We start from the raw sequence: 24,426 nt of genomic DNA on the forward strand, positions 1-24,426 counted from the left end.
GGCAGCGACTAAAGCCTCGAGATTGATGAGGAAAAAATGTAATTTAATACATTTTAGATCAAGGCTGTAACGTAACAAAATGTGGAAAAAGTCAAGGGGTCTGAATACTTTCCAAATGCACTGTATTGATGAAGCCGGTGACTGAGGTGGTATACTCAGGGCCATTGGATGAATACCAGAACATATTCCATTCTGTGCTCGCAGAACAGTCATGTAGCATGGCATCCGCATCATCAGACCACTTCCATATTGAGCAAGTCACTGGTACTTCCTGCTTCAGTTTTTGCTTGTAAGCAAGAACCAGGAGAACGGCCAGATTTGCCAAATGGAGGGCAAGGGAGAGCTTTGTACGAGTGCGTCTCTGTGTATGGAGTAAAGGTGGTCTAGATTTTTTTCCACTCTGGTTGCAGGTGACATGCTGGAAGAAATGAGATGAAACAGAAGTGACGCTTCTGGATGAGCATTGTCTTGTTTGCCTTATTCAGCTTGTTGAGTTTCGGTCTTACTGCCAGCATCGATTTGTGGAGGTAAATAGACAGCTACGAATAATATAAATAAAAAGTCTGTTAGATAGTGTGGTCTTCAGCTTATCATGAGGTACTCTCCCTCAGGCGAGCAATACCACCCTGATCTCCGCCCCCTGTATTAAGGTATTTTTCTTCACTAGAATGACTGGGATTTGGGCCTGGGCTTGAGGAAGCAGTATATGCTTCGCGTCGGACTCATAAAAAAAAAAAATCTGTCCAGTTCGAGGTGAATAGTCGCTGTACTGATATCCAGAAGCTCTCTTTGGTCATAAGCTACGGTAGGAGCAACATTATGTACAAAACCAAATCAAATTGTATTGTCACATGCACCGAATACAACAGGTGCAGTGAAAACTTAGTGAAATGCTTACTTAAAAGCCCCTAACCACCAATGCAGTTTAAAATAAAAAGATAAAGATGGATAAGAATAAGAAATAAAAGTAAAAAGTAATTAAAGAGCAGCAGTAAAATAACAATAGTGAGACTATATACGGGGGGGTACCGGGAAAAGAGTCAGTGTCCAGGGGCACCGGTTAGTTGAGGTAATATGTACGTGTAGGTAGAGTTATTAAAGTGACTATGCATAGATGATAACAGAGAGTAGCAGCGGTGCAAAAGAGGCGGAGAATGCAAATAGTCTGGGTAGCCATTTGATTAGGTGTTCAGGGGTCTTATGGCCTCTTGGACCTAGATTTGGCGCTCCGGTACCGCTTGCCGTGCGGTAGCGAATAGTCTATGACTAGGGTGGCTGGTGTCTGACAATTTTTAGGGCCTTCCTCTGACATCGCCTGGTATAGAGGTTCTGGATGGCAGGAAGAAAGGACCAGTAATGCTAGTGCGAACGGCAAGGTACCTCTGTGGTGCCTTGGGGTCGGAGGCCGAGCAGGTACCATACCAGGGAGTGATGCAACCCATCAGGAGGCTCTCAATGGTGCAGCTGTAGAACCTTTTGAGGATCTGAGGACCCATGCCAAATCTTTTCAGTCTCCTGAGGGGGAATAGGCTTTGTCGAGCCCGCTTCACGACTGTCGTGGTGTGCTTGTACCATGTTAGTTTATTGGTGATGTGGACACCAAAGGAACTTGAAGCGCTTACCTGCTCCACTGCAGCTCCATCGTTGAGAATGGGGTCGTGCTCGGTCCTCTTTTTCCTGTAGACCACAATCATCTCCTTTGTCTTGATCACGTTGAGGGAAAGGTTGTTGTCCTGGTACCACACGGCTAGGTCTCTGACCCCCTTCCTATAGGCTATCAGGCTTACCACTGCTGAATACTCGGAAGACTTAACAATGGTGTTGGAGTCGTGCATGGCCATGCAATCAGGAGTGAACGGGGAGTACAGGAGGTGACTGAGCACGCACACCTGAGGAGCCCCTGTGTTGAGGAGCAGTGTGGCAGATGTGTTGTTACCTACCCTTACCATCTGGGGGCGGCCCGTCAGGAAGTCCAGGATCCAGTTGCAGAGGGAGGTGTTTAGTCCCAGGGTCCTTAGATTATTGATGAGCTATGAGGGCACTATGGTGTTGAACGCTGAGCTGTAGTCAATGAATAGCATTCTCACACAGCTATTCCTTTTGTCCAGGTGGGAAAGGGCAGTGTGGAGTGCAATATAGATTGCAGATTGGATCTGTTGGGGCGGTATGCAAATTGGAGTGGGTCTAGGGTTTCTGGGAAATGGTGTTAATGTGAGCCATGACCAGCCTTTCAAAGCAGTTCATGGCTACAGACGTGAGTGCTACGGGTCGGTAGTCATTTTGGCAGGTTACCTTAGTGTTCTTGGGCACAGGCACTACGGTGGTCTGCTTAAAACATTTGGGTATAACAGACAGTCAGAGACCAGTTGAAAATGTCAGTGAAGACACTTGCTAGTTGGTCAGCACATTCTTGCAGTACATGTCCTGGTAATCTGTCTGGCCCTGCGGCCTTGTGAATGTTGCCCTGTCTAAAAGGTCTTACATCAGCTGCGGAGAGCATGATCACACAGTCTTCCAGAACAGCTGGAGCTCTCATGCATGTTTCAGTGTTATTTGCCTCAGTGAGCATTGAACTAGTTTAGCTCGCCTGGTAGGCTCGTTTCACTGGGCAGCTCTCGGCTGTGCTTCCCTGTATAGTCTGTAATGGTTTGCAAGCCCTGCCACATCAGACGAGCATCAGAAACGGTGTAGTATGACTCGATCTTAGTCCTGTATTGAAGCTTTGCCTGTTTGATCGTTCATCGGAAGGCATAGCGGGATTTCTTATAAGCTTCCGAGTCCCGCTCCTTAAAAGCGGCAGCTCGAGCCTTTAGCTCAGTGCAGATGTTGCCTGTAATCCATGGCTTCTGGTTGGGGTATGTATGGTCAATGTGGGGACTACGTCATCGATGCACTTATTGATGAAGCCAATGACTGATGTGTACTCCTCAATGCCATCTGCTGAGGAATCTAGGAACATATTCCAGTCTGTGCTAGCAACAGTCCTGTAGCTTAGCATTTGCTTCATCTGACACCTTTTTTTATTGATCTAGTCACTGGTGCTTCCAGCTTTAATTTTAGCTTGTAAGCAGGAATCAGGAGGATATAATTATGGTCAGATTTGCCAAATGGAGGGCGAGGGAGAGCTTTGTATGTATGTATGTGTGTGGAGTATAGGTGGTAGTTTTTTCCTCTGGTTGCACATTTAACATGCTGTTTGAAATTTGGTCAAGCAGATTTAAGTTTCCCTGCATTAAAGTGCCCGGCTACTAGGAGTGCAGCCTCTGGGTGAGCATTTTTTTGTTTGCTTATGGAGGAATACAGCTCTTTCAATGCCGTCTCAGTGCCAGCCTCTGACTGTGATGGTATGCAAACAGCGATGACAAATACAGAAACTCTCTAGGTAGGTAGTGTGGTCTACAGTAGAGGTCGACCAATTAAATCGGTATGGCCGATTAATTAGGGCAGATTTCAAGTTATCATTACAAATCGGTAAATCGGTATTTTTGGACACCATTTTCAATGACGGCCTAGAAACGGTGGGTTAACTGCCTCGTTCAGGGGCAGAAAGAGATTTTTACCTTGTCAGCTCGGGGATTCGTTTTTGCAACCTTCCGGTTACTAGTCCAATGCTCTAACAACCTGTACTCCACGAGGAGCCTGCGTGTCAGGCTGACTACATGTTAAGCGAGGGCAGCAAGAAGCCAAGGTAAGTTGCTAGCCAGCATTAAACTTATCTTATAAAAAACAATCAATCTTAACATAATCACTAGTTAACTACACATGGTTGATGATATTACTAGTTTATCTAGCTTGTCCTGCGTTGCATATAATCAATGCGGTGTTTGTTAATTTCTCATCGTATCACAGCCAACTTCGACAAACGGGTGATGATTTAACAAGCACATTTGTGGAAAAAAAGCACTGTCATTGCACCAATGTACCTAACCATAAACATCAATGCCTTTCTTTAAAATCAATACACAAGTTTATATTTTTAAACCTGCATATTTAGTTAATATCGCCTGCTAACATGAATTTCTTATAATTAGGGAAATTGTGTCACTTCTCTTGCGTTCAAGCAGTCAGGGTAAATGCAGCAGTTTGGGCAGCCTAGCTCGTTGTGAACTGTGTGAAGTCCATTTATTCCTAACAAAGGCCGTAATTAATTTGACAGAATTGTACATAATTATGACATAACATTGAAGGTTGTGCAATGTAACAGCAATATTTAGACTTAGGGATGCCACCCTAAAGATAAAATAAGGAACGGTTCCGTATTTCACTGAAAGAATAAACGTTTTGTTTTCGAAATTATAGTTTCCAGATTCGACCATATTAATGACCAAAGGCTCATATTTGTGTGTTATTATGTTAGAATTAAGTCTATGATTTGATATTTGATAGAGCAGTCTGACTGAGCGGTGGTAGGCTGCAGCAGGCTCGTAAGCATTCATTCAAACAGAACTTTCGTGCATTTGCCAGCGGCTCTTCACAATTCTTCAAGCATTGAGCTGTTTATGACTTCAAGCATATCAACTCCCGAGATTAGGCTGGTGTAACCGATGTGAAATGGCCAGCTAGTTAGCAGGGTACGCGCTAATAGCGTTTCAAATGTCACTCGCTCTGAGACTTGGAGTGGTTGTTCCCCTTGCTCTGCATGGGTAACGCTGCTTCGAGGGTGGCTGTTGTCGATGTGTTCCTGGTTCGAGCCCAGGTAGGAGCGAGGAGAGGGACAGAAGCTATACCGTTACACTGGCAATACTAAAGTACCTATAAGAACATCCAATAGTCAAAGGTATATGAAGTAAAAATGGTAGAGAGAGAAATAGTCCTATAATTCCTATAATAACTACAACCTAAAACTTCTTACCTGGGAATATCGAAGACTCATGTTAAGAGGAACCACCAACTTTCATATGTTCTCATGTTCTGAGCAAGGAACTAAAGCGTTAGCTTTTTTACATGGCACATATTGCACTTTTACTTTCTTCTCCACCACTTTGTTTTTGCATTATTTAAACCAAATTGAACATGTTTCATTATTTATTTGAGGCTAAATTGATATTATTGATGTATTATATTAAGTTAAAATAAGTGTCCATTCAGTATTGTTGTAATTGTCATTATTACAAATAAATAAAAAATGTAAGAATTTGTCCGATTAATCGGTATGGGCTTCTTTTGGTCCTCCAATAAATCGATATCAGTGAAAATAATCATAAATCGGTCAACTTCTAGTCTACAGCTTCTCATGAGATACTATACCTCAGGACTTCCTTAGACATCGTGCACCAGCAGTTTTTTTTTATATTTTTTTATACAAAAACACATAGTCCGCCGCCCCTCGTCTTACCAGACGCCGCTGTCCTGCGGATACAGCGTATAACCAGCCAGCTGTATGTTGATAGTGTCGTCTTTCAGCCACGTCTCAGTGAAGCATAAGATGTTAAAGTTTTGAATGTCCCGTTGATAGTTTAATCTTCCGCGTAGGCCATCTATTTTATTGTCCAAAGATTGCACGTATGCTTGCAGAATGGAAGGAAGTGTGGGTTCTTTCAATCGCCTACAAATTCTCAGAAGGCAATCCAAGGAAAACATGGATTCTGCCAGTCTGTGGATAGTAATCGCAGTCCTGATGTCCAGAAGTTATTTTTGGTCATAAGAGACGGTAGCGGCAACATTATGTTCAAAATAAGATAAAAATAAGTCACAATGTGAAAAAACAAACAAAATAGCACAGTTGGTTTGGAGCCCTTAAAATGGCAGCCATCCCCTCCTGCGCCATTATCCTGCCAGTGCGCCTGGGCCAGATTAATTGAATAGAACGGGTGTTCCCATTCAAGACAATGATGGCATAATGGGTGGCCTGCCGGTCATTGAATGTACCCATAGAAGAAAAGCAGGAAGTAACAGCAGGAAGAGTACCCATCAATCTGTTCCGTGAATTGTTGAATGAACTCAAATTACATTACAAAAAATACATTCCATTGAATCAGTTAGCATCATTTGAATGAAACTTCTACATTACCATGGAAATGACTGCATCACGCACAGCAAGCGGCACCAAGTCTGAAAACAACAGGACCCTGAACAGCTTCTACCTTCAAGCCATAAGCCTGCTAATTAGTAGTTTTTTTCTTCTTTTTTTTAAATAGCTACTCGGACTATCTGCATTGACCCTTTTTGCACCAACTTTTTTGATTCATCACATACGCAGCTGTTACTGTTAACAATTTAAAAGGGAGGTATATATTGTGAATCACTAATAAGTTAGAAAATAATTTTAAAAATTAAAAAATGTAGATACGTAGGCCATATCGCCCTGCATATAGCTCTGGGCTCCCGGGTGACGCAGCAGTCTAACCATCACGTGCATGATGATGTTGTACCCACCCCCACACCAGACACGATCAGGACACGCAGCTTGAAATATCAAAAACAAACTGAGCCATTTATATTAATTTGAAGAAAGGTCGAAAAGCATTAAACATTTATGGTAAGTTTTTAAAACATTAATGGTAATTTAGCTAGCTAGCTGTTGCTAGGTCATTTGTCCTGGGCTATAAACATAGGGTTATTATTTATCCTGAAATGCACTAGGTCCTCTACTCCGACGATAAAACAGTAAACCAAATTAGTTCTCGACTGGAGTGTGGACCTAAATTCACCACCCACGTGGGTATATACTCCTAAAAACCAATGCTGGCAAAGGCCGGATTTGCAACGTGTTGAGTGTCACAAATATAATCAATTTCTATTTTAGAGCCTGGCCACACAGACGCTCGCTGACGTGGGCGAGCAGTGTGGGTGCAATGATTGAATAACATTTATACATTTATTTTGCAACGCTTGTGGACGCGATGTGTCCGATCTGGTCAGCATGTTAGGTACTGCATCTCAGTTTGAGGCTTTACTACAGACCCTGGTTCGATTCCAGGCTGTATCAGAACCGGCCGTAAATTGGGAGTCCCATAGGGCAGCGCACAATTGGCCCAGCGTTGTCTGGGTTAGGGTTTGGTCACGGTAGGCAGTCATTGTAAATAATATTTTTTTCTTAACCGACTAGCTAAGTTTAAAAAATAAATAAATACATTTATAAAAACAGTACATATTAAGCTGAAAAAAAATCTTGGTCTACCGAGTCTTTTCTTCTGACCAATCAATTGTCCGACATTTTTCCATTTATAGGACACACCCTATGCTTTTTAATACAATTCTCTATACTGAAAAAAAACTATAAAACAGAAAACGTAACCATTAAAGATTTTGCTGAGTTACAGCTCATATAAAGAAATGAGTCAATTAAAATTCATTCATTAGGCCCAAATCTATGGATTTCACATGACTGGGCAGTGGCACAGTGTGAGGGAGTAGGGCCCAGCCACTGAATAAGTTTGTATCCACAAAAGGGCTTTATTACAGACAGAAATATACCTCCACACCCCAACTTTCCTCCCTCTGATGATTCCACAGGTGAGGAAGCCAGATTTGGAGGTCCTGGGCTGGTATGGTTACACATGGTCAGCGGTTGTGAGCCTGGTTGGATGTACTGCCAAATTCACTAAAACGAAGTTGGAGGCTGCTTGTGATAGAGAAAGTAACATTAAATTATCTGGCAACAGCTCTGGAGGACATTCCTGCAGTCAGCATGCCAATTGCACACACCCTCAAAAACATGAGACATCTGTGGCACTGGGTTGTGACAAAACTGCACATTTTAGAGTGGATTTTGTCCCCAGCACCTGTGTAATGATCATGCTGTTTAATCAGGTTCTTGATAAACCACACCTGCCAGATGGATGGATTATATTGGCAAAGGAGAAATGCTCATTAACAGCGATGTAAACAAATTTTAGCAAAAAATTTAAAGAAATAAGCTTTTGATGCATATGGAACATTTCTGGGATCTTTTATTTCAGCTCATGAAACATGGGATGAGCACTTTACATGTTGTGTTTATATTTTTGTTCAGTGTAGATGTACAGAGCTTGTCTAATGTTTTAAGCAAACTGTTTGATTAAATAATTAAAAGACAAATGTCTCAAGAGGGAGCCAGAGATCAATCTAGCCTAACCAGAAGAAGAAAAACATGTGCCCGAGCCTCCTCCCGCTACTGCTGGCCTTCACAGATTCTGCCGTTACGCTCCAGAAGTTGCCGGGAATAGGCTATGCCAAGGGTCTGCAACCTTGTCCGTTTTGGAGCACCAATTTATTTTACCATTTCAAATGATCTGCATGCCAGTTATGATTTTCATATCAGTTATGATTTTCATATGCACATTTCGTGGAATAATAATAGTCTTTGTATGTCAAAATCATTGTCATGTGGTTAATATAATTGAATCTAAAAAAAAATGACACATCTAAAAAGTTACTTCTGTTGCCATTGCAACTACAGTTGAAGTCGGAAGTTGACATACACATTAGCCAAATACATTTAGATTTTGTTTCACAATTCCTGACATTTAAACCTAGCAGAAACTCCCTGTCTAAGGTCAGTTAGGATCACCACTATTTTAAGAACGTGAAATGTCAGAATAATAGTAGTGAGAATGATTTTTCAGATTTCATTTCTTTCATCACATTCCCAGTGGGTCAGAAGTTAACATACACTCAAGTTGTATTTGGTTGCATTGCCTTAAAATGGTTTAACTTGGGTCAAACATTTCAGGTAACCTTCCACAAGCTTCCCACAATAAATTGGGTGAATTTTGGCCCATTCCTCCTGACAGAGCTGGTGTAACTGAGTCAGGTTTGTAGGCCTCCAAGCTCACACACGCATTTTCAGTTCTGCCCACACTTTTTCTACAGGAGTGAGGTCAGGGCTTTGTGATGCCCACTCCAATACCTTGACTTTGTTGTCCTTAAGCCATTTTGCCACAATTTTGGAAGAACGCGTCAGGTCATTGTCCATTTGGAAGACCCATTTGCGACCAAGCTTTAACTTCCTGACTGATGTCTTGAGATGTTGCTTCAATATATCCACAATTTCCCTACCTCATGCAGCAAAGCACCCCCCCCCCCCCCCAAACTGAATGCTGCCACCCCTGGGCTTCACGGTTGGGATGGTGTTCTTCAGCTTCCAAGCCTCACCACTTTCCTTTAACATAACGATGGTCATTACAGCCAAGCAGTTTTATTTTTGTTTCACCAGACCAGACGACATTTCTCCAGAAAGTACGATCTTTGTCCCCATGTGCAGTTGCAAACCGTAGACTGTTTTTTATGGCGGTTTTGGAGCAGTGGCTTTTTAATGTCGATATAGGACTCATTTTACTATCAATATAGATACTTTTTTACCGGGTTCCTACAGCATCTTCACACGGTTCTTTGCTGCTGTTCTGGGATTGATTTGCACTTTTCGCACAAAAGTACATTAATCTCTAGGAGACAGAACGCGTCTCCTTCCTGAGCGGTATCACGGCTGCGTGGTCCCATGGTGTTTATACTTGCGTACTATTGTTTGTATAGATTAACGTGGTACCTTCAGGCATTTGGAAATTGCTCCCAAGGATGAACCAGACTTGGAGGTTTAAAATGTTTTTCCCCTAGGTCTTGGCTGATTTATTTTGATTTTCCCATGATGTCAAGCAAAGAGGCATTGAGTTTGAAGGTAGGCCTTGAAATACATCCACAGGTACACCTCCAATTGACTCAAATGGCTTCTAAAGCCATGACATAATTTTCTAGAATTTTCCAAGCTGTTTAAAGGCACAGTCAATTTAGAGTATGTAAACTTCTGACCCACTGGAAATGTGATACAGTAAATTATAAGTGAAATAATCTGCCTGTAAAACAATCGATGGAAAAATGACTTGTGTCATGAATAAAGTAGATGTCCTAACCGACTTGTCAAAACTATAGTTTGTAAACAAGAAATTTGTGGAGTGGTTGAAAAACGAGTTTTAATGACTCCAACCTAAGTGTATGTAAACTTCCGACTTCAATTGTATGAAAAAAATTGCCTACATAAAGCCAACAAATAAAAACAGTGCAGCCTGCAGGAAGAACATTTCTTGATAATAAAAAAAAATATATATATATATATATATATATATATATATATATATATATATATATATCCCAGTCTACTTATGGCATGTCTGCAACAATCTTGAAACATTGTATCAACTGTGTCCAGCTGAAGCTTGTGCTAGCAAACTTGCAACAGTTTATAAAATATTCTGGGCCCTCAGTTTCATGAGCTCGGGACAGTCACAGCTGTAGGCTATTTGTGCAAGAGATAACAAGTAAATCAGGTATTTTATGAAGTTTCCACTGTATCAGAGTATTACATTTCTCCCTTTCATGCCGAGTGGTTATCGAAAGGGAGAGCTGGAAATATTTTTCAAATACATTAAGGAACTGTCATTCTCAAATGGATGTAAAAACAGACATTCTTTACTTGCTGTTTGAGGTGAAATATGTTTTTGAGAAGCGCCACAGCACATTAGTGGTGGTGACAGAAATACTAATCAGACATCCCCAAATGGTAACATTTATAGGCCTACATTTGCATGCAGGACAGGTAGCCTAGGCCTACTTTGATAGGTCTACTTCGATATGCGTAATCAGGTGTACGTCCTGATTCAACATTGACAAGAGCGCTCCAAACAAAAGACAATGAATCAATTGACAAAACTCATAAATGTAATAAAATAACCAAAACCTGTAGCATATAGGTTTGTGAGCTCTGCAAACAATGCGTGAACTCCAATAATGAGAACAGTAAACAACTGTAATAAGAATAATAGTAATAATAACAACAGAACTAACAAAAATTACCATAACCAAACAAACATGGCTGATTAGAAATTATGGGAATTAACAGTAAATGCAGGCTACTAATGGAAATATGTAGTGGTGGTTCCAGGGATCCCCAAACTTTTTATAGACCCGTACCCCTTTAAACACTCAACCTCCAGCTGCGTACCCCCTCTAGCACCAGGATGAGCGCAATCTCAAATGTTGTTTTTTGACATCATTGTAAGCCTGCCACACACACCCTTTATTAAACATAAGAGTGAGTTGTCGTCACAACCAGAGCTCTTATAGGACCAGGGCACAAATAATATAATAATCAATCAATTTGCTCTTTATTTAACCATCTTACATATAGAACCTTATTTGTTCATAAAAAATGGTGAATAACTCACCACAGGTTAATGAGAAGGGTGTGCTTGAAAGGATGCACATAACTGCAATGTTGGGTTGTGCTTTTTACTATAAGAAACTCGTCATCATGCAAGCGGTCAGACAAGTGAAAATTACAGTCAGTAAAGAAAACTTTAAGCTCGTCTCTCAATTTAAAAAAAAACATGTCAATACTTTGCCCCTTGATAACCAGCGTACTTCTGTATGTTGTAAAAGTGTTACATGGTCGCTGCCCATATCATTGCATAGTGCAGAAAATACACGAGAGTTCAGGGGCCTTGCTTTAACAAAGTTAACAATTTTCACTGTAGTGTCCAAAACGTCTTTCAAGCTGTCAGGCATTCCCTTGGCAGCAAGAGCCTCTCGGTGGATGCTGCAGTGTACCCAAGTGGCGTCGGGAGCAACTGCTTGCAAGCGCATTACCACTCTACCATGTCTCCCTGTCATGGCATTTGCGCCATCAGTACAGATACCAACACATCTTGACCACTGAAGTCCATTTGATGTCACAAAGCTGCCCAGTACTTAAAAAAGATCCTCTCATGTTGTCCTGGTTTCCGGTGGTTCGCAGAAGAGGATGTCTTTCTTAATTGACCCCCCATAAACCTAACGGACATTTACCAGAAGCTGTGCCAGGCCCCCCCATGTCTGTTGACTCATCCAGCTGTAATGCATAGAATTCACTGGCTTGTATGCGAAGCAGTAATTATTTCAAAACACTGCCTGCCATGTCACTGATGCATCATGAAACAGTGTTGTTTGATTAAGGCATTGTCTGTATAGTTTTTTGGGGCCTTTCCCCCCCCATCATTGTTCACCATATAAGATGCTTCTAGCCCCTTCTTATTAAATGGCATTTGCTGCTTTTATACATTACCGTTCAAAGTTTGGGGTTACTTATATATGTCCTTGATTTTGAAAGGAAAATCACATTTTTTGTCCATTAAAATAACATCAAACTGACCCGAAATACAGTGTAGACATTGTTAATGTTGTAAATGACTATCGTACCTGGAAACAGCTGATATTTAATGGAACATCTACATAGGCGTGCAGAGGCCCATTATCAGCAACCACCACTCCTGTGTTCCAATAGCACGTTGTGTTAGCTAATCATTTTAAAAGGATAATTGATCATTATTAAAGCCTTTTGCAATTATGTTAGCACAGCTGAAAACTGTTGTTCTGATTAAAGAAGCAATAAAACTGGCCTTCTTTAGAGTAGTTGAGTATCTAGAGCATCAGCATGTGTGGGTTCGATTACCGGCTCAAAATGTCCAGAAACAAATAACTTTATTTTGAAACTCATCAGTCTATTCTTGTTCTGAGAAAGGAAGGCTATTCCATGTGAGGAATTGCCAAGAAACTGAAGATTTCGTACAACGCTGTGTACTACTCCCTTCACAGCACAGCGCAAACTGTCTCTAACCAGAATAGAAAGAGTGGGAGGCCCCGGTGCACAACTGAGCAAGATAACAAGTACTTTAGTGTGTCTAGTTTGAGAACCAGACACCTCACAAGTCCTCAACTGGCAGCTTCATTAAACAGTACCCACAAAACACCAGTCTCCCAGAGACGCCTCTTCACTGTTGACATTGAGACTGGTGTTTTGCGGGTACTATTTGCATCCTCATGTTTCAGAGGACGCATGACTCAAACTTTGCCTTTCCTGAGCCCGTTGGGGAGTTGCAGCGATGAGACAAGATCGTAATTGGTTGACAAAATAGGGGAGACGAAGGGGTTAAAAAAATTGTACAATTAAAAATTACCTAAAAAATATTTAATTGGTTGGGATTTCGGTAAAAGCAATGAGTTTTATACCCAAAGCTAAAGAAAATGTGATCCATTTAAGAAACAAGAGACATTAAATTCATAAAAAGGGTGTGGTGGTAGTAGGAACAGCAGCATCTAGTGAGCAAAACTTGGCACTTTCACACTAACTTATGGTAAAGAGTGACTTCAATGTCTAATTTGTCTGAACAGGGGAAAATAACCATCACCAGATTCACAGAGAGAACATTACATTAGGTTGTCAGACAGAACTAATATCGTATACTGGTAGTTGGGATGGGATGTGTGTGGAGGGCCTGTAGGTGGCTATTGACCATTTTATTTGATTCCTCATGTCTAATACATTATTAGGAAGAATTATGCTCAAAATCGTGTTATGGTACAAATCAGATGTTAGGTACTATATTTATTGAAGACATGAATCCTATAAATTAAAAATGGCCAATTTGGGTGCAATCAATTAGCTTAATTTCTCAGAGATCAAATTATATTTCAACAAAATAATGTTTCAGGAATGCTAATCTCAAGGGATTCTAACTCCAGAAAATGTTAAAACAATCTGAGATGGTGCGTGTCTAAATCCTCTTCCTTGTGCACTTTGAGGTGGAATGACTCATACAGAAATGGATAGCCAAACTATAACAGAACATCTATGTCAAAGTATTGACTATCAGTCTTAGGTAAATTCCCCATTCCCCCAGTGTTTTGTTAACCTATAAATTGTTGCTGTGCATGTGGGTTTTTGCTGTATGGGGCTCAACAGCTTGCAGCTGTGTGTGTTCTGCCAGGCCGGCCAAACAAGTTGGCTCTGTTGTTGTTTGGCCCAGAATTGATGGGATTACTCAATCTCTTCATGTGACAAACAGGAGGAAGAGGTATCGTAACAACACTGGCCCTGTCAGTCTTCCTCTCCCTGCCCTATCATCCTCCTCCTCCCAAGCATCACACTTCCACTAAGAGAGCCATCAGTTATTCTTCTATAGGTCCCTGCTCGGGAGAAAAGAGTGGCCCTTGCCTCCCAAACATCTCTTTACTCTTCATAATTTAACATCCCTTTTCAGACCTCACATCAGTCTGTCTACCATTGCCCCTGATTCCATCTCCCAAAATCCCCCCCCCCCCCAGACTGTTACCGATTGGTAATTAAACCCAGGTTGTCTGCCAAAATACTATTTTAGTTTGCCTGCTGAACTATGGCTTAGGCATTAGAAAAAAGGAGCAAGCCACGTGAGCCTTCAGGTTTTATGAAAGGTAACTTATTATGAAGATGGTTGTCTGAACAACATACAGCACACCTCCACTGGTCACTCTTGACTTCTCCATGGCCATGCCACTAATTGGTACCCAGTAGAGCAGAAGAGAAACAATTTAACTTAGGTCACTTCCACCCATCCAGACAATCGATATTGACCCAGATACATCCCAACACACTCAGTGTGAGACTGAGTGTGTGTTAGTTGTGCAAGGGTCACCCGCACCCGCCCGCAATTGCTAATAACCTATTAGCAACAGCCTGACTATAAGTAAAAATCTGAGGCCTGCACAGAACCCTAACCAGCTAATACAGAGAATGCGCTGTAGGCTACCGTCAGCAATGGCAAAAATTGTAACAGGGGTGCCGGATTTTTGTTAGTCCACTTGTCTGTAATATATACTGAACAAAAATATGAAACAACATATGAAAGGTGGGACCAGCACTTTACGAGTTGAAATAAAAGACAACAGAAATGTTCCATATGCACAAAAAACTTTATTTCTTTAAAATGTTGTGCACAAATGTGTATACATCTGTTAGTGAGCGTTTATTTATCCTTTGTCAAGACAATCCATCCACCTGACAGGTGTGGTATATCAAGATGCTGATTAAACAGCACGATCATTACACAGGTGCACCTTGTGCTGGAGGGCAATAAAAGGTCACTGTGCAGTTTGTCACACAACACAATGCTACATGTCTCAAGTTGAGGGAGCGCGCATGCTGACTGCAGGAATGTCCACCAGAGCTGCTGCCATATAATTTAATGTTAATTTCTGTACCATACTTGGCAGTACATCCAACCGACCGGACCTCCACATCTGGCTTCTTTAATTGCGGGATAGTCAAAAAGGCGAGATGTGTGGGGGTACACAGGAGTATTGTTGGTATGGCTCCCAAGTGGGTGGGCCTAGAGTGCATTCTGAGAGTTTTCAGACCCCTAACCCCTTTTCACATAAAATCAAATTGTATTTGTCACATACACGTGTTTAGCAGATGTTATTGCGGATGTAGCGAAACGCTTGAGTTTCTATCTCTAACAGTGTCGTATAATATTAAACATATTTCACAACACACACACAAATCTAAAGTAAAGGGATGAATTATGAATATATAAATATTTGGGCAAGCAATGTCAGAGCAGCAGACTAAGATACAGTAGAATAGGATAGAATACAGTATATACATATGAGATGAGTAATACATAGACTAAGATACAGTAGAATAGTATAGAAAACAGTATATACATATGAGATGAGTAATGCCAGATATGTAAATATTATTAAAGTGACTAGTGTTCCATTCCTTAAAGTGGCCAGTGATTTCTAGTCTATGACTATAGGGAGCAGCCTCTATTATGTTAGTGATGGCTGTTTAACAGTCCGATGGCCTTGACATAGAAGCTGTTTTTCAGACTCTCGGTCCCAGCTTTGATGCACCTGTACTGACCTCGCCTTCTGGACGATAGCGGGGTTAACAGGCAGTGGCTCGGTTAGTTGTTGTCCTTTTCCACATTTTGTTACAGACTTATTCTAAAACGGATTAAAAATATATATAATCCTCAATCTACACACAACAAATACCCCATAGTTAAAGTTAAAATGTTTTTAGAAATGTTTTGCAAATGTATTACAAATAAAAAACAGAAATACCTTTACATAAGTATTCAGACCCTTTGCTATGAGATTAAATTGAGCACAGGTGCATCCTGTTTCCATTGATCATCCTTGAGATGTTTCTACAACTTGATTGGAGTCCACCTGTGAGAATTTCAAATGATTGGACATGATTTGGATAGACACACACTTGTCTATTTAAGGTGCATGTCCGAGCAAAATCCAAGCCATGAGGCCCAAAGGAATTGTCCGTAAAGCTTGGAGACCGGATTGGGTCGAGGCACAGATCTGGGGAAGTGTACCAAAAAAATGTATGCCGCATTGAGTGTCCCCAAGAACACAGTGGCCTCCATCATTCTTAAATGGAAGAAGCTTGGAACCACCAAGACTCATCCTAGAGCTGGCCATTTGGCCAAATTGAGCAACAGGGGGAGAAAGGCCTTGGTCAGGGAGGTGACCAAGAACCCAATGGTCACTCTGACCAAGCTCCAGAGTTCCTCTGTGGGGATGGGAGAACCATCCAAAAGGACAACCATCTCTGCAGCTCTCCATCAATCAGGCCTTTATGGTAGAGTGCCCAGACAGAAGCCTCTCCTCAATAAAAGGCACATGATTGTTTGGTCTTTAGGCTATTCAATCAACCCAGCCGCCACACACCTGCCCTTCATCCACACAATATTTAAAGTGGAACTGACAGCATTAACTACTTCGCAGATATTTAACAGACAAAAATAATATCAGCCAAAAATATAAAATTCCTAGTTTATGCTCCAAAACCAACTTCACAAATTATAACTGACTCAACATTCCATGACCTACACTAAAGGCATTATTGTCAGAAAAGATGGATGCAGTTCAATGCATGAATAATATAATTCACCAATACATTTCTGGGTAGTCCAAAAAATATTGCTATCAGGTTGTAAATCACAGCTGGCCTAGGCTAGTGTATCTATTCATGTAGCAAGCTAAAAACATGGAGCCTAATGCTCGCTAGATAGCTAGCTGCTAGGAGGATGTCATGTCATTGGAGGAGTGGGTGAGTGACTGACTTTTTCCCCTCATATCGTTTTTCAGTGGCTATACACAGCTAGAGATGCTGCAGGTGTCATTTGGTTAGCTAGCAATAACTTGAACGACTGCTATCCAGTTCGCTAGCATATCTCGTTGTTTTGCAAATTTACAAACACATAACACCCACTTAATATGACCAGTGTCAATAAAGTAGGCAAAAAAAGTAAGTTCACGAATGCTCTAGATAACATGTAAAGAGCCTAACCAACTCTCATAGTGCGAGTAAGATGGTCAGTGAGGTGTTCTCTCATTTGTGTCAGGAAAAAGCTAGCCAAGTTTAGCCAGTTAGCTTGGATGCTTGGTTGAGACAAGCATGGATTGGCAGGCCAGCTGCAGAAGGACGAGTAGGATACAATTCCCCAACATTTACCAGTGTAATTTTCATGGTCAACTAGCTGAAAAAGTTTGAGGGGGTTCATCTAATGGTCCTTCATTAGATTTTAGCACATCTTGCTCTGGCTAGCATTAGTTGTTGATCTTGATCTTGTTGATGTGCATAACTCAGGGAGAAAGAGCCAGCCTTTTCATGTTTGTTTAATCAATAGGACTGTACAGTTCCCAAATGGAAGAGGACTCCGGTGGTATTTGTAGAAATCCATTCAGGTGTATTTTGTGGCTTTTGGCGAATGCCTTCTAATGATCTAAAGTCACGCTGTTGCTACTGACTGTAAACACACAGTCCAGTTCAAAGTGAATGAGGGCAGGCCTTACTGCCTGTAAACACACAGTCCAGTTCAAAGTGAATGATGACAGGCCCATGTGGCAATTGGCTTGTTTTCATAAAGGCCTACTGTGGCTCTGATTACGCAGACTGGTGCGCCATAGCCAGATTCCGCTCCTGTACGAGATAAAAACATTTATCTACTGCAGTGCCTATAAATTGTTAAAACGCACAGCTGCATTCCCACTCTATATTGCTATAGAATTTTCACAAATCCCTTAGAATATTTGGGAATTACACATACTAAGAATTTATGAAAATGTAAAATGGCCATTATTGTTCGCTTGTCAGAATTTGCAGTTTTTTTTTTAAAGGTGTCATATTCTTCCTGGGGTGTATATGAATAGATTAGAATAAGATTTCATGTTGCTTAATGACCCTAAACCCACCTGCCCTGCAGATATAACTGCAGGTTATGAGTCAACCCGCCCTAGGGGGTCAGGGTCCAGGGGGGAAAAAACTCATAAGAGGTTAATTCCTGCATTCAATAGGCCTATAGGAGACTGAGAAGAAACGTGAAATTGGTGAAAGAAGGGGAAAACTATAGAAGAGAGAAGTACTGTTATGTCATGAGCCATCCAAACAATACGTGTGTTTAGTGGCCGTTTGTGACCGTCTGGAGCAGGGTTCATGAAAGTGCCACATGGTGTCAAAGCCCAACCCCCCAGGCAACCACAATCCCTCAACATCTGCACTGACTGTCCACCGCACATAAGCAGTGACGACGGTGCAGCGTACCATGCCTAAAAATGAGCATCGCATCAAACAAAAATAAATTCCCGTACAGTATTCCCTCCCTCATTTTCAGAGCCACAAGTTGACCGCAAAAACAGGTAATGGCGACAACACTGGTTGTTGATTCTAATCCTTACACATCCAATAGGCGTCCCGATCTGCCAGTTCTCGCTCAACGTATTATAACGTTTTGAGTGTCTGGGAATGTACTTGCAGCAGACACATGTAAAATATTATAACTAGCTAGCTACATCCCTATGAAAATATTAACTGACGAAAGTTGGGCGTAGCTAGATAGCGTCAACAAGCCACCAGTCAAATAAACGTTGCGTTTAAGCTAGTCAGTTAACTATAACCTCATACGTTAGCTAACGCTACAAATAAACAGGAACATTGCCACATAGCTAACTTATTTAACATGGCGCTAGTTGAGCGGTAATTTGCTCACTTCCCAAAGCAAATAGTTAACTGTAACTAAATTAGCTAGTTAGTTTGCTAGTAGCCAAACCGTAATTATCGTTCAGTCACACCCGTGTCTACTGTCTCTGGAAACGTCTGGACGCTCGCTAGCTGGCTAACCTTAGTTCGCTTGCTAATGTTGTTGGCCAGGCAGTGTCCTGGCGTTAGCTAGCAGGCTAATTTGGTACTCCAAGTCAAAACAAGTTTATTTTTCGAGCAGGTGGCTGGCTGGCTAGTTACCCACCCGCCGTCGAGGTGTCTTTTTGGGGTTGTTCCATGTAATTGTATTATCAACATTTTAAAGACAAGTTCCATCTATTCTGCTGCGCGAGTCTCGATCCCCACTCACCGGCCCGAGTTGTGTCTGTGAGGTCGTGGTTTGCGGCGCTCCTCGGGAACTCCTTCAGTTTCCTGCCGCTGAGGTTGAGGCAACCAGTTGCCGAGGCTTCGTCTAATGCCCTGTCCAGTGACCGATTCCAAGGTACAGGAACCGGTACCCCTACTCCATTCCCGGGAGCCCCTGCAGTTCCAGAATTGCCGACCGCAAAAGTAAGTCCGGTGTTCTCCGCAGACAGCAACACCGAGGCCGCCATTACACAGCTTGCTAACTCCCACCGATTCTCCCTATTCTGGAGCCCCTAGATAGTAGTACGCAGGCGCATAATGTGAGGGCAGACTGAAAGCGTTGAGGAAGGGAGAGGCTAGTTTGGGAATTCGTCATGCGCAGTGATGATAAGGAAGAAAGGTTTCCATACCCGAGCCGTACATACTTTCAAAGCAACGAGATATGAATGACGTCATCCATCTGCTGGTGTGACGTTCCTGGCTGTTTTGGATTTTCTTCTCAAAATCATTTTGTGTTACTTTGAACTTTGTCACAATCATTAGGCATTTTAAAGCCTAAAAACGACAGATAGTGGTCCTCAATAGGGGGCATAGGAGCCCCAGGAAGTTGATTACAGGGGTCCCTGAAAAAGCAGAGATGAAACAGAAGAACCATAATATAAAACGAACGAACTGGTGGGTCTCAGAAAGGAAACGTTTGAGAACCCCAACAATAGTACTTAGGTAGTGGCCTATAATGATACTATAGCCCAAGAATGCAAGTGTGTCTGCCTGACCACTATTGAAAACAGCTTGATTGGTTTAAACTTTTTTAATCCCAAAGGTAACTAGATCAAATCAAATTGAAGAATAATACAAACAAATTGGCCCAATTGAAATATTGTGTGTATTACATACCAGTTAACTAGTATAGCTCCTGCCAATCAGGGTAATTTTGTAAATGCCAGATCTCCATGGCAAAACGCATACTTCACCAAAGTTTTCGCCAGTGCCGTCTGAGATGTTGCGTGTGACTAACCTACTAACGGACCAGGATAGATCCACAGTCCCTCCCCAATTTCATTGTGGGGGAAAATAATGTCTTAAACATCAAATTCAAATGCTTACCATAGCTTGATGTCAGTCCATTGAGAGGACAGAAATGTTATGTTATTCAAATTATATTACATAGAATCATCTGCTATAGCAGTGATTAACTGATCAACTGAACATTTGAGTGACAGTGGACTGTCAGTGCCGAGAAGAAGCCAGTGAAACAAAAACATCCTCCACTGGACTGTCCACTATCCTACCACAGTACTAATTAATTGTATTGCAACAATACCGAATTTACTCAACAGGTATCAGTCAGTGTTAAAACAAATGGTGAGAATAACCAAAATAAGACAAAGTTTACTGAGTTAATAAAAAACAAGGCAAGAGTAAACATGTCCCACATGAATGATGCAGCGCCCCCCTTGGGCCAATCAGTGTAATTTTGTAAACAATGTTATGACAAGACTCATCATTAACCCAAGTTTAATCAAAATCAGGCCAGTGGTGTCTGAGATATTGTGTAGGTTATCTAGACTCATCCCTGAGCATGTTAGCCAAATTTCAACACTCTTGAGTCAAACAGATCAAGAGATATAAACATGTGCCCGTTATAGCACCACCGTTTGGGGTTCGATATGAATGTTCAAATCAAATCGTAATAGTCACATGTGCCGAATACAACAGGTGTAGTAGACCTTACTGTGAATTGCTTACTTACACGCTCCTAACCAACAATGCAGTTTAAAAAAAATACAGATAAGAATAAGAGTGAAAGTAAAAAGTAATTCAAGAGCAGCAGTAAAATAACAATAGTGAGACTATATACAAGGGGACACCAGTACAGTGTCAATGTGCGGGGGCACTGGTTAGTTGAGGTAATATATACATGTTGGTAGAGTTATTAAAGTGACTATGCATAGATGATAACAACAGGCGGTGTAAAAGAGGGAGGGGAGGGAGGGGGCTCAATGCAAATAGCCCGGGTAGCCCTTTCATTAGGTGTTCAGGAATCTTATGGCTTGGGGGCTAGAAGCTGTTTAGAAGCCTCTTGGACCTAGACTCGGCGCTCCGCTACTGCTTGCCATGCTGTAGCAGAGAGAACAGTCTATGACTAGGGTGGCTGGAGTCTGACAATTTTAGGGCCTTCCTTTGACACCACCTGTTATAGAGGTCCTGGATGGCAGGAAGCTTGGCCCCAGTGATGTACTGGGCCGTTCGCACTACCCTCTGTAGTGCCTTGCGGTCGGAGGCCGAGCAGTTGCCATACCAGGCAGTGATGCAACCAGTGATGCTCTCGATGGTGCAGCTGTAGAACCTTTTGAGGATCTGAGGACCCATGCCAAATCTTTTCAGTCTCCTGATGGGGAATAGGTTTTGTCGTACCCTCTTCACGACTGTCTTGGTGTGCTTGGACCATGTTAGTTTATTGGTGATGTGGACACCAAGGAACTTGAAGCTCTCAACCTGATCAAATGCAGCCCCGTCAATGAGAATGGGGGTGTGCTCGGTCATATTTTTCCTGTAGTCCACAATCATCGCTTTTGTCTTGATCACGTTTTTGGGAGATGTTGTTGTCCTGGCACCACACGGCCAGGTCTCTGACCTCCTCCCTATAGGCTGTCTCATTGTTGCCAGTGGTCAGGCTTACCACTTTTGTGTCATCTGCAAACTTAATGATGGTGTTGGAGTCGTGCCTGGCCGTGCAGTCATGAGTGTACAGGGAGTACAGGAGGGGACTGAGCACGCACCCGAGGGGCCCCTGTGTTGATGATCAGCGTGGCGGATGTGTTGTTACCTACCCTTACCACTTGGGGACGGCCCATCAGGAAGTCCATGATCCAGTTGCAGGGGGAGGTGTTTAGTCAGTATATCGTTCGCATTGGCCTCGTCAGACTCGTTAAAGGGAAAAAAGGATTCTGCCAGTCCGTGGTGAGTAATCACAGTTCTGATGTCCAGAAGTTATTTTCGGTCATAAGAGACGGTAGCCGCAACATTATGTACAAAATAAGTACAAAAATAAGTCACAAACAACGCAAATAAACACACACAAAAAAAAAAAAGAGTCTTGACAGTGTTTGTAACGTGTACCAAATGTTGTTATGTATCTATGTGGCAGACCATGCCCATATGTATTTGTATTGGTCGGTATGTTGTTTTAGGTACAAGTCTGGAAATGATTGTGTTCAGAGATCTTTGTCCATAGATGCCACATACAGTGCCTTCAGAAAGTATTAATTCATACGTCTTGACTTATTCCACATTTGTGTGTTACAGCCTGAATTCAAAATTGATTAAATAGATGTTTTTCCTCACCCATCAACATACAATACCCATAATAAAAAAGTGAAAACATGTTTAGACATTTTTTGAAATGTATTGAAAATGAAATACAGAAATATCTGATTTACATAAGTATTCACACCCCTGAGTCAATACTTTGTAAAAGTACCTTTAGTAGCGATACGGCTGTGAGTTTCCACACCTGGATTGTGCAATATTTGCCAATTCTTCTTCTTAAATACTTCAAGTTCTGTCAAATGTGCTGTTGATCATTGCTGGACAACCATTTTCAGGAATGGCCACAAATTTTCCTGTAAATCTATGAAAACTGTAACTCTGTCACTCAGGATCATTCTTCTTGGTAAGCAACTCCAGTGGATTATTTATTAGATTAGGCCTTGTGTTTTAGGTTATTGTCCTGCTGAAAGGTGAATTCCTCCCAGTGTCTGGTGGAACGCAGACAAAAATATTTTCCTCTAGGATTTTGCCTGTGCTTAGCACCATTCCGTTAATTTTTTATCCTGATAAACTCCCGAGTCCTTAATGATTACAAGCATACCCATAACATGATGCAGCCACCACTATGCTTGAAAAAATGGAAAGTGGTACAAAGTAATGTGTTGTATTGAATTTGCCCCAAACATAACACGTTGTATTCAGGGGGGGAAAAAAGTGAATTGCTTTGCCACATTTTTTGCAGTATTAATTTAGTGCCTTGTTGCAAATGTGATGTATGTTTTGGAATATTTTTATTCTGTACGAGCTTCCTTCTTTTCACTGTCCAATTAGGTTAGTATTGTGGAGTAACGAACAATGTTGTTGATCCATCCTCAGTTTTCTCCTATCACAGCCTGTTTTAAAGTCACCTCATGGTGAAATCCCTGAGCGGTTTCCTTCCTCTCCGTCAACTGAGTTAGGAAGGACGCCTGTATGTTTGTAGGGACTGGGTTTATTGGGAAAGGGAAGGGAATACCTAGTCAGTTGCACAACTGAATACATTCAACCGAAATGTTTCTTCTGCCAAAACGTTAATGTTATCGGCACCCGGGAAGCAGCTGTTTTTGGGGCTTAACTGCCTTGCTCAAGAGCAGAATGCCAGATTTTTCCACCTTGGCTAGGGAATTTTGTTACTGGCCCAATGCTTTTAACGGCTAGACTACACCATCCACAGTGTAATTGATATCCTTTTGAACATGGTGAAGTTATTCATGTCTGCTTGTTTTATTTTTACCCATCTACAAATAAAAAAAAAGTATTTAGTCAGCCACCAATTGTGCAAGTTTTCCCACTTAAAAAGATGACAGAGGCCTGTAATTTTCATCAAAGGTACACTTCAGCTATGACAGACAAAATTAGAAAAAAAATCCAGAAAATCACATTGTAGGATTTTTAATGAATTTATTTGCAAATTATGGTGTATACAGAGAAATTATCATCAATGATGTCGCTCTTGCTGCTGGTGATTATCTGATCCACCTCTACGCAGACACCATTCTGTATACTTCTGGCCCTTCTTTGGACACTGTGTTAACTATCCTCCAGACGAGCTTCAATGCCATAGAACACTCCTTCCGTGGCCTCCAACTGTTCTTAAATGCAAGTAAAACTAAATGCATGCTCTTCAACCAATCGCTGCCCACACCTGCCTGCCCATCCAGCATCACTACTCTGGACGGTTTTGACATGTGGACAACTACAAACACGTAGGTGTCTGGCTAGACTGTAAACTTTCCTTCCAGATTCACATTAAGCATCTCCAATCCAAAATTAAATCTAGAATTGGCTTCCTATTTCACAACAAAGCACTCTTCACTCATGCTGCCAAACATACCCTCGTAAAACTGACTATCCTACCGATCCTTGACTTCGGCGATGTCATTTAAAAAATAGCCTCCAACAATCTACACAGCAAATTTGATGCAGTCTATCACAGTGCCATCTGTTTTGTCACCAAAGCCCCATATACTACCCACCACTGC

At 41.7% G+C, this 24,426-nt stretch overlaps 1 protein-coding gene across 6 annotated transcripts in view; it reads right to left on the reverse strand.

Moving 5' to 3' along the window:
• Positions 1-19,412, reverse strand: part of LOC139393304 (DISP complex protein LRCH3-like) — an 81,596-nt gene extending 62,184 nt beyond the window's left edge. For all 6 annotated transcript variants that reach the window (XM_071141831.1, XM_071141832.1, XM_071141835.1 and 3 more), the window contains exon 1: positions 19,137-19,412. In XM_071141831.1, coding sequence (XP_070997932.1) covers positions 19,137-19,380 — 244 coding nt within the window. In that variant the 5' untranslated portion in view covers positions 19,381-19,412. The remainder of the gene's footprint in view (positions 1-19,136) is intronic.
• Between the last annotated feature and the right edge of the window lie 5,014 nt (positions 19,413-24,426).

This window comes from Oncorhynchus clarkii, chromosome 33 (genome assembly GCF_045791955.1).
Source record: "Oncorhynchus clarkii lewisi isolate Uvic-CL-2024 chromosome 33, UVic_Ocla_1.0, whole genome shotgun sequence".
NCBI classification, from domain to species: Eukaryota; Metazoa; Chordata; class Actinopteri; order Salmoniformes; family Salmonidae; genus Oncorhynchus; species Oncorhynchus clarkii.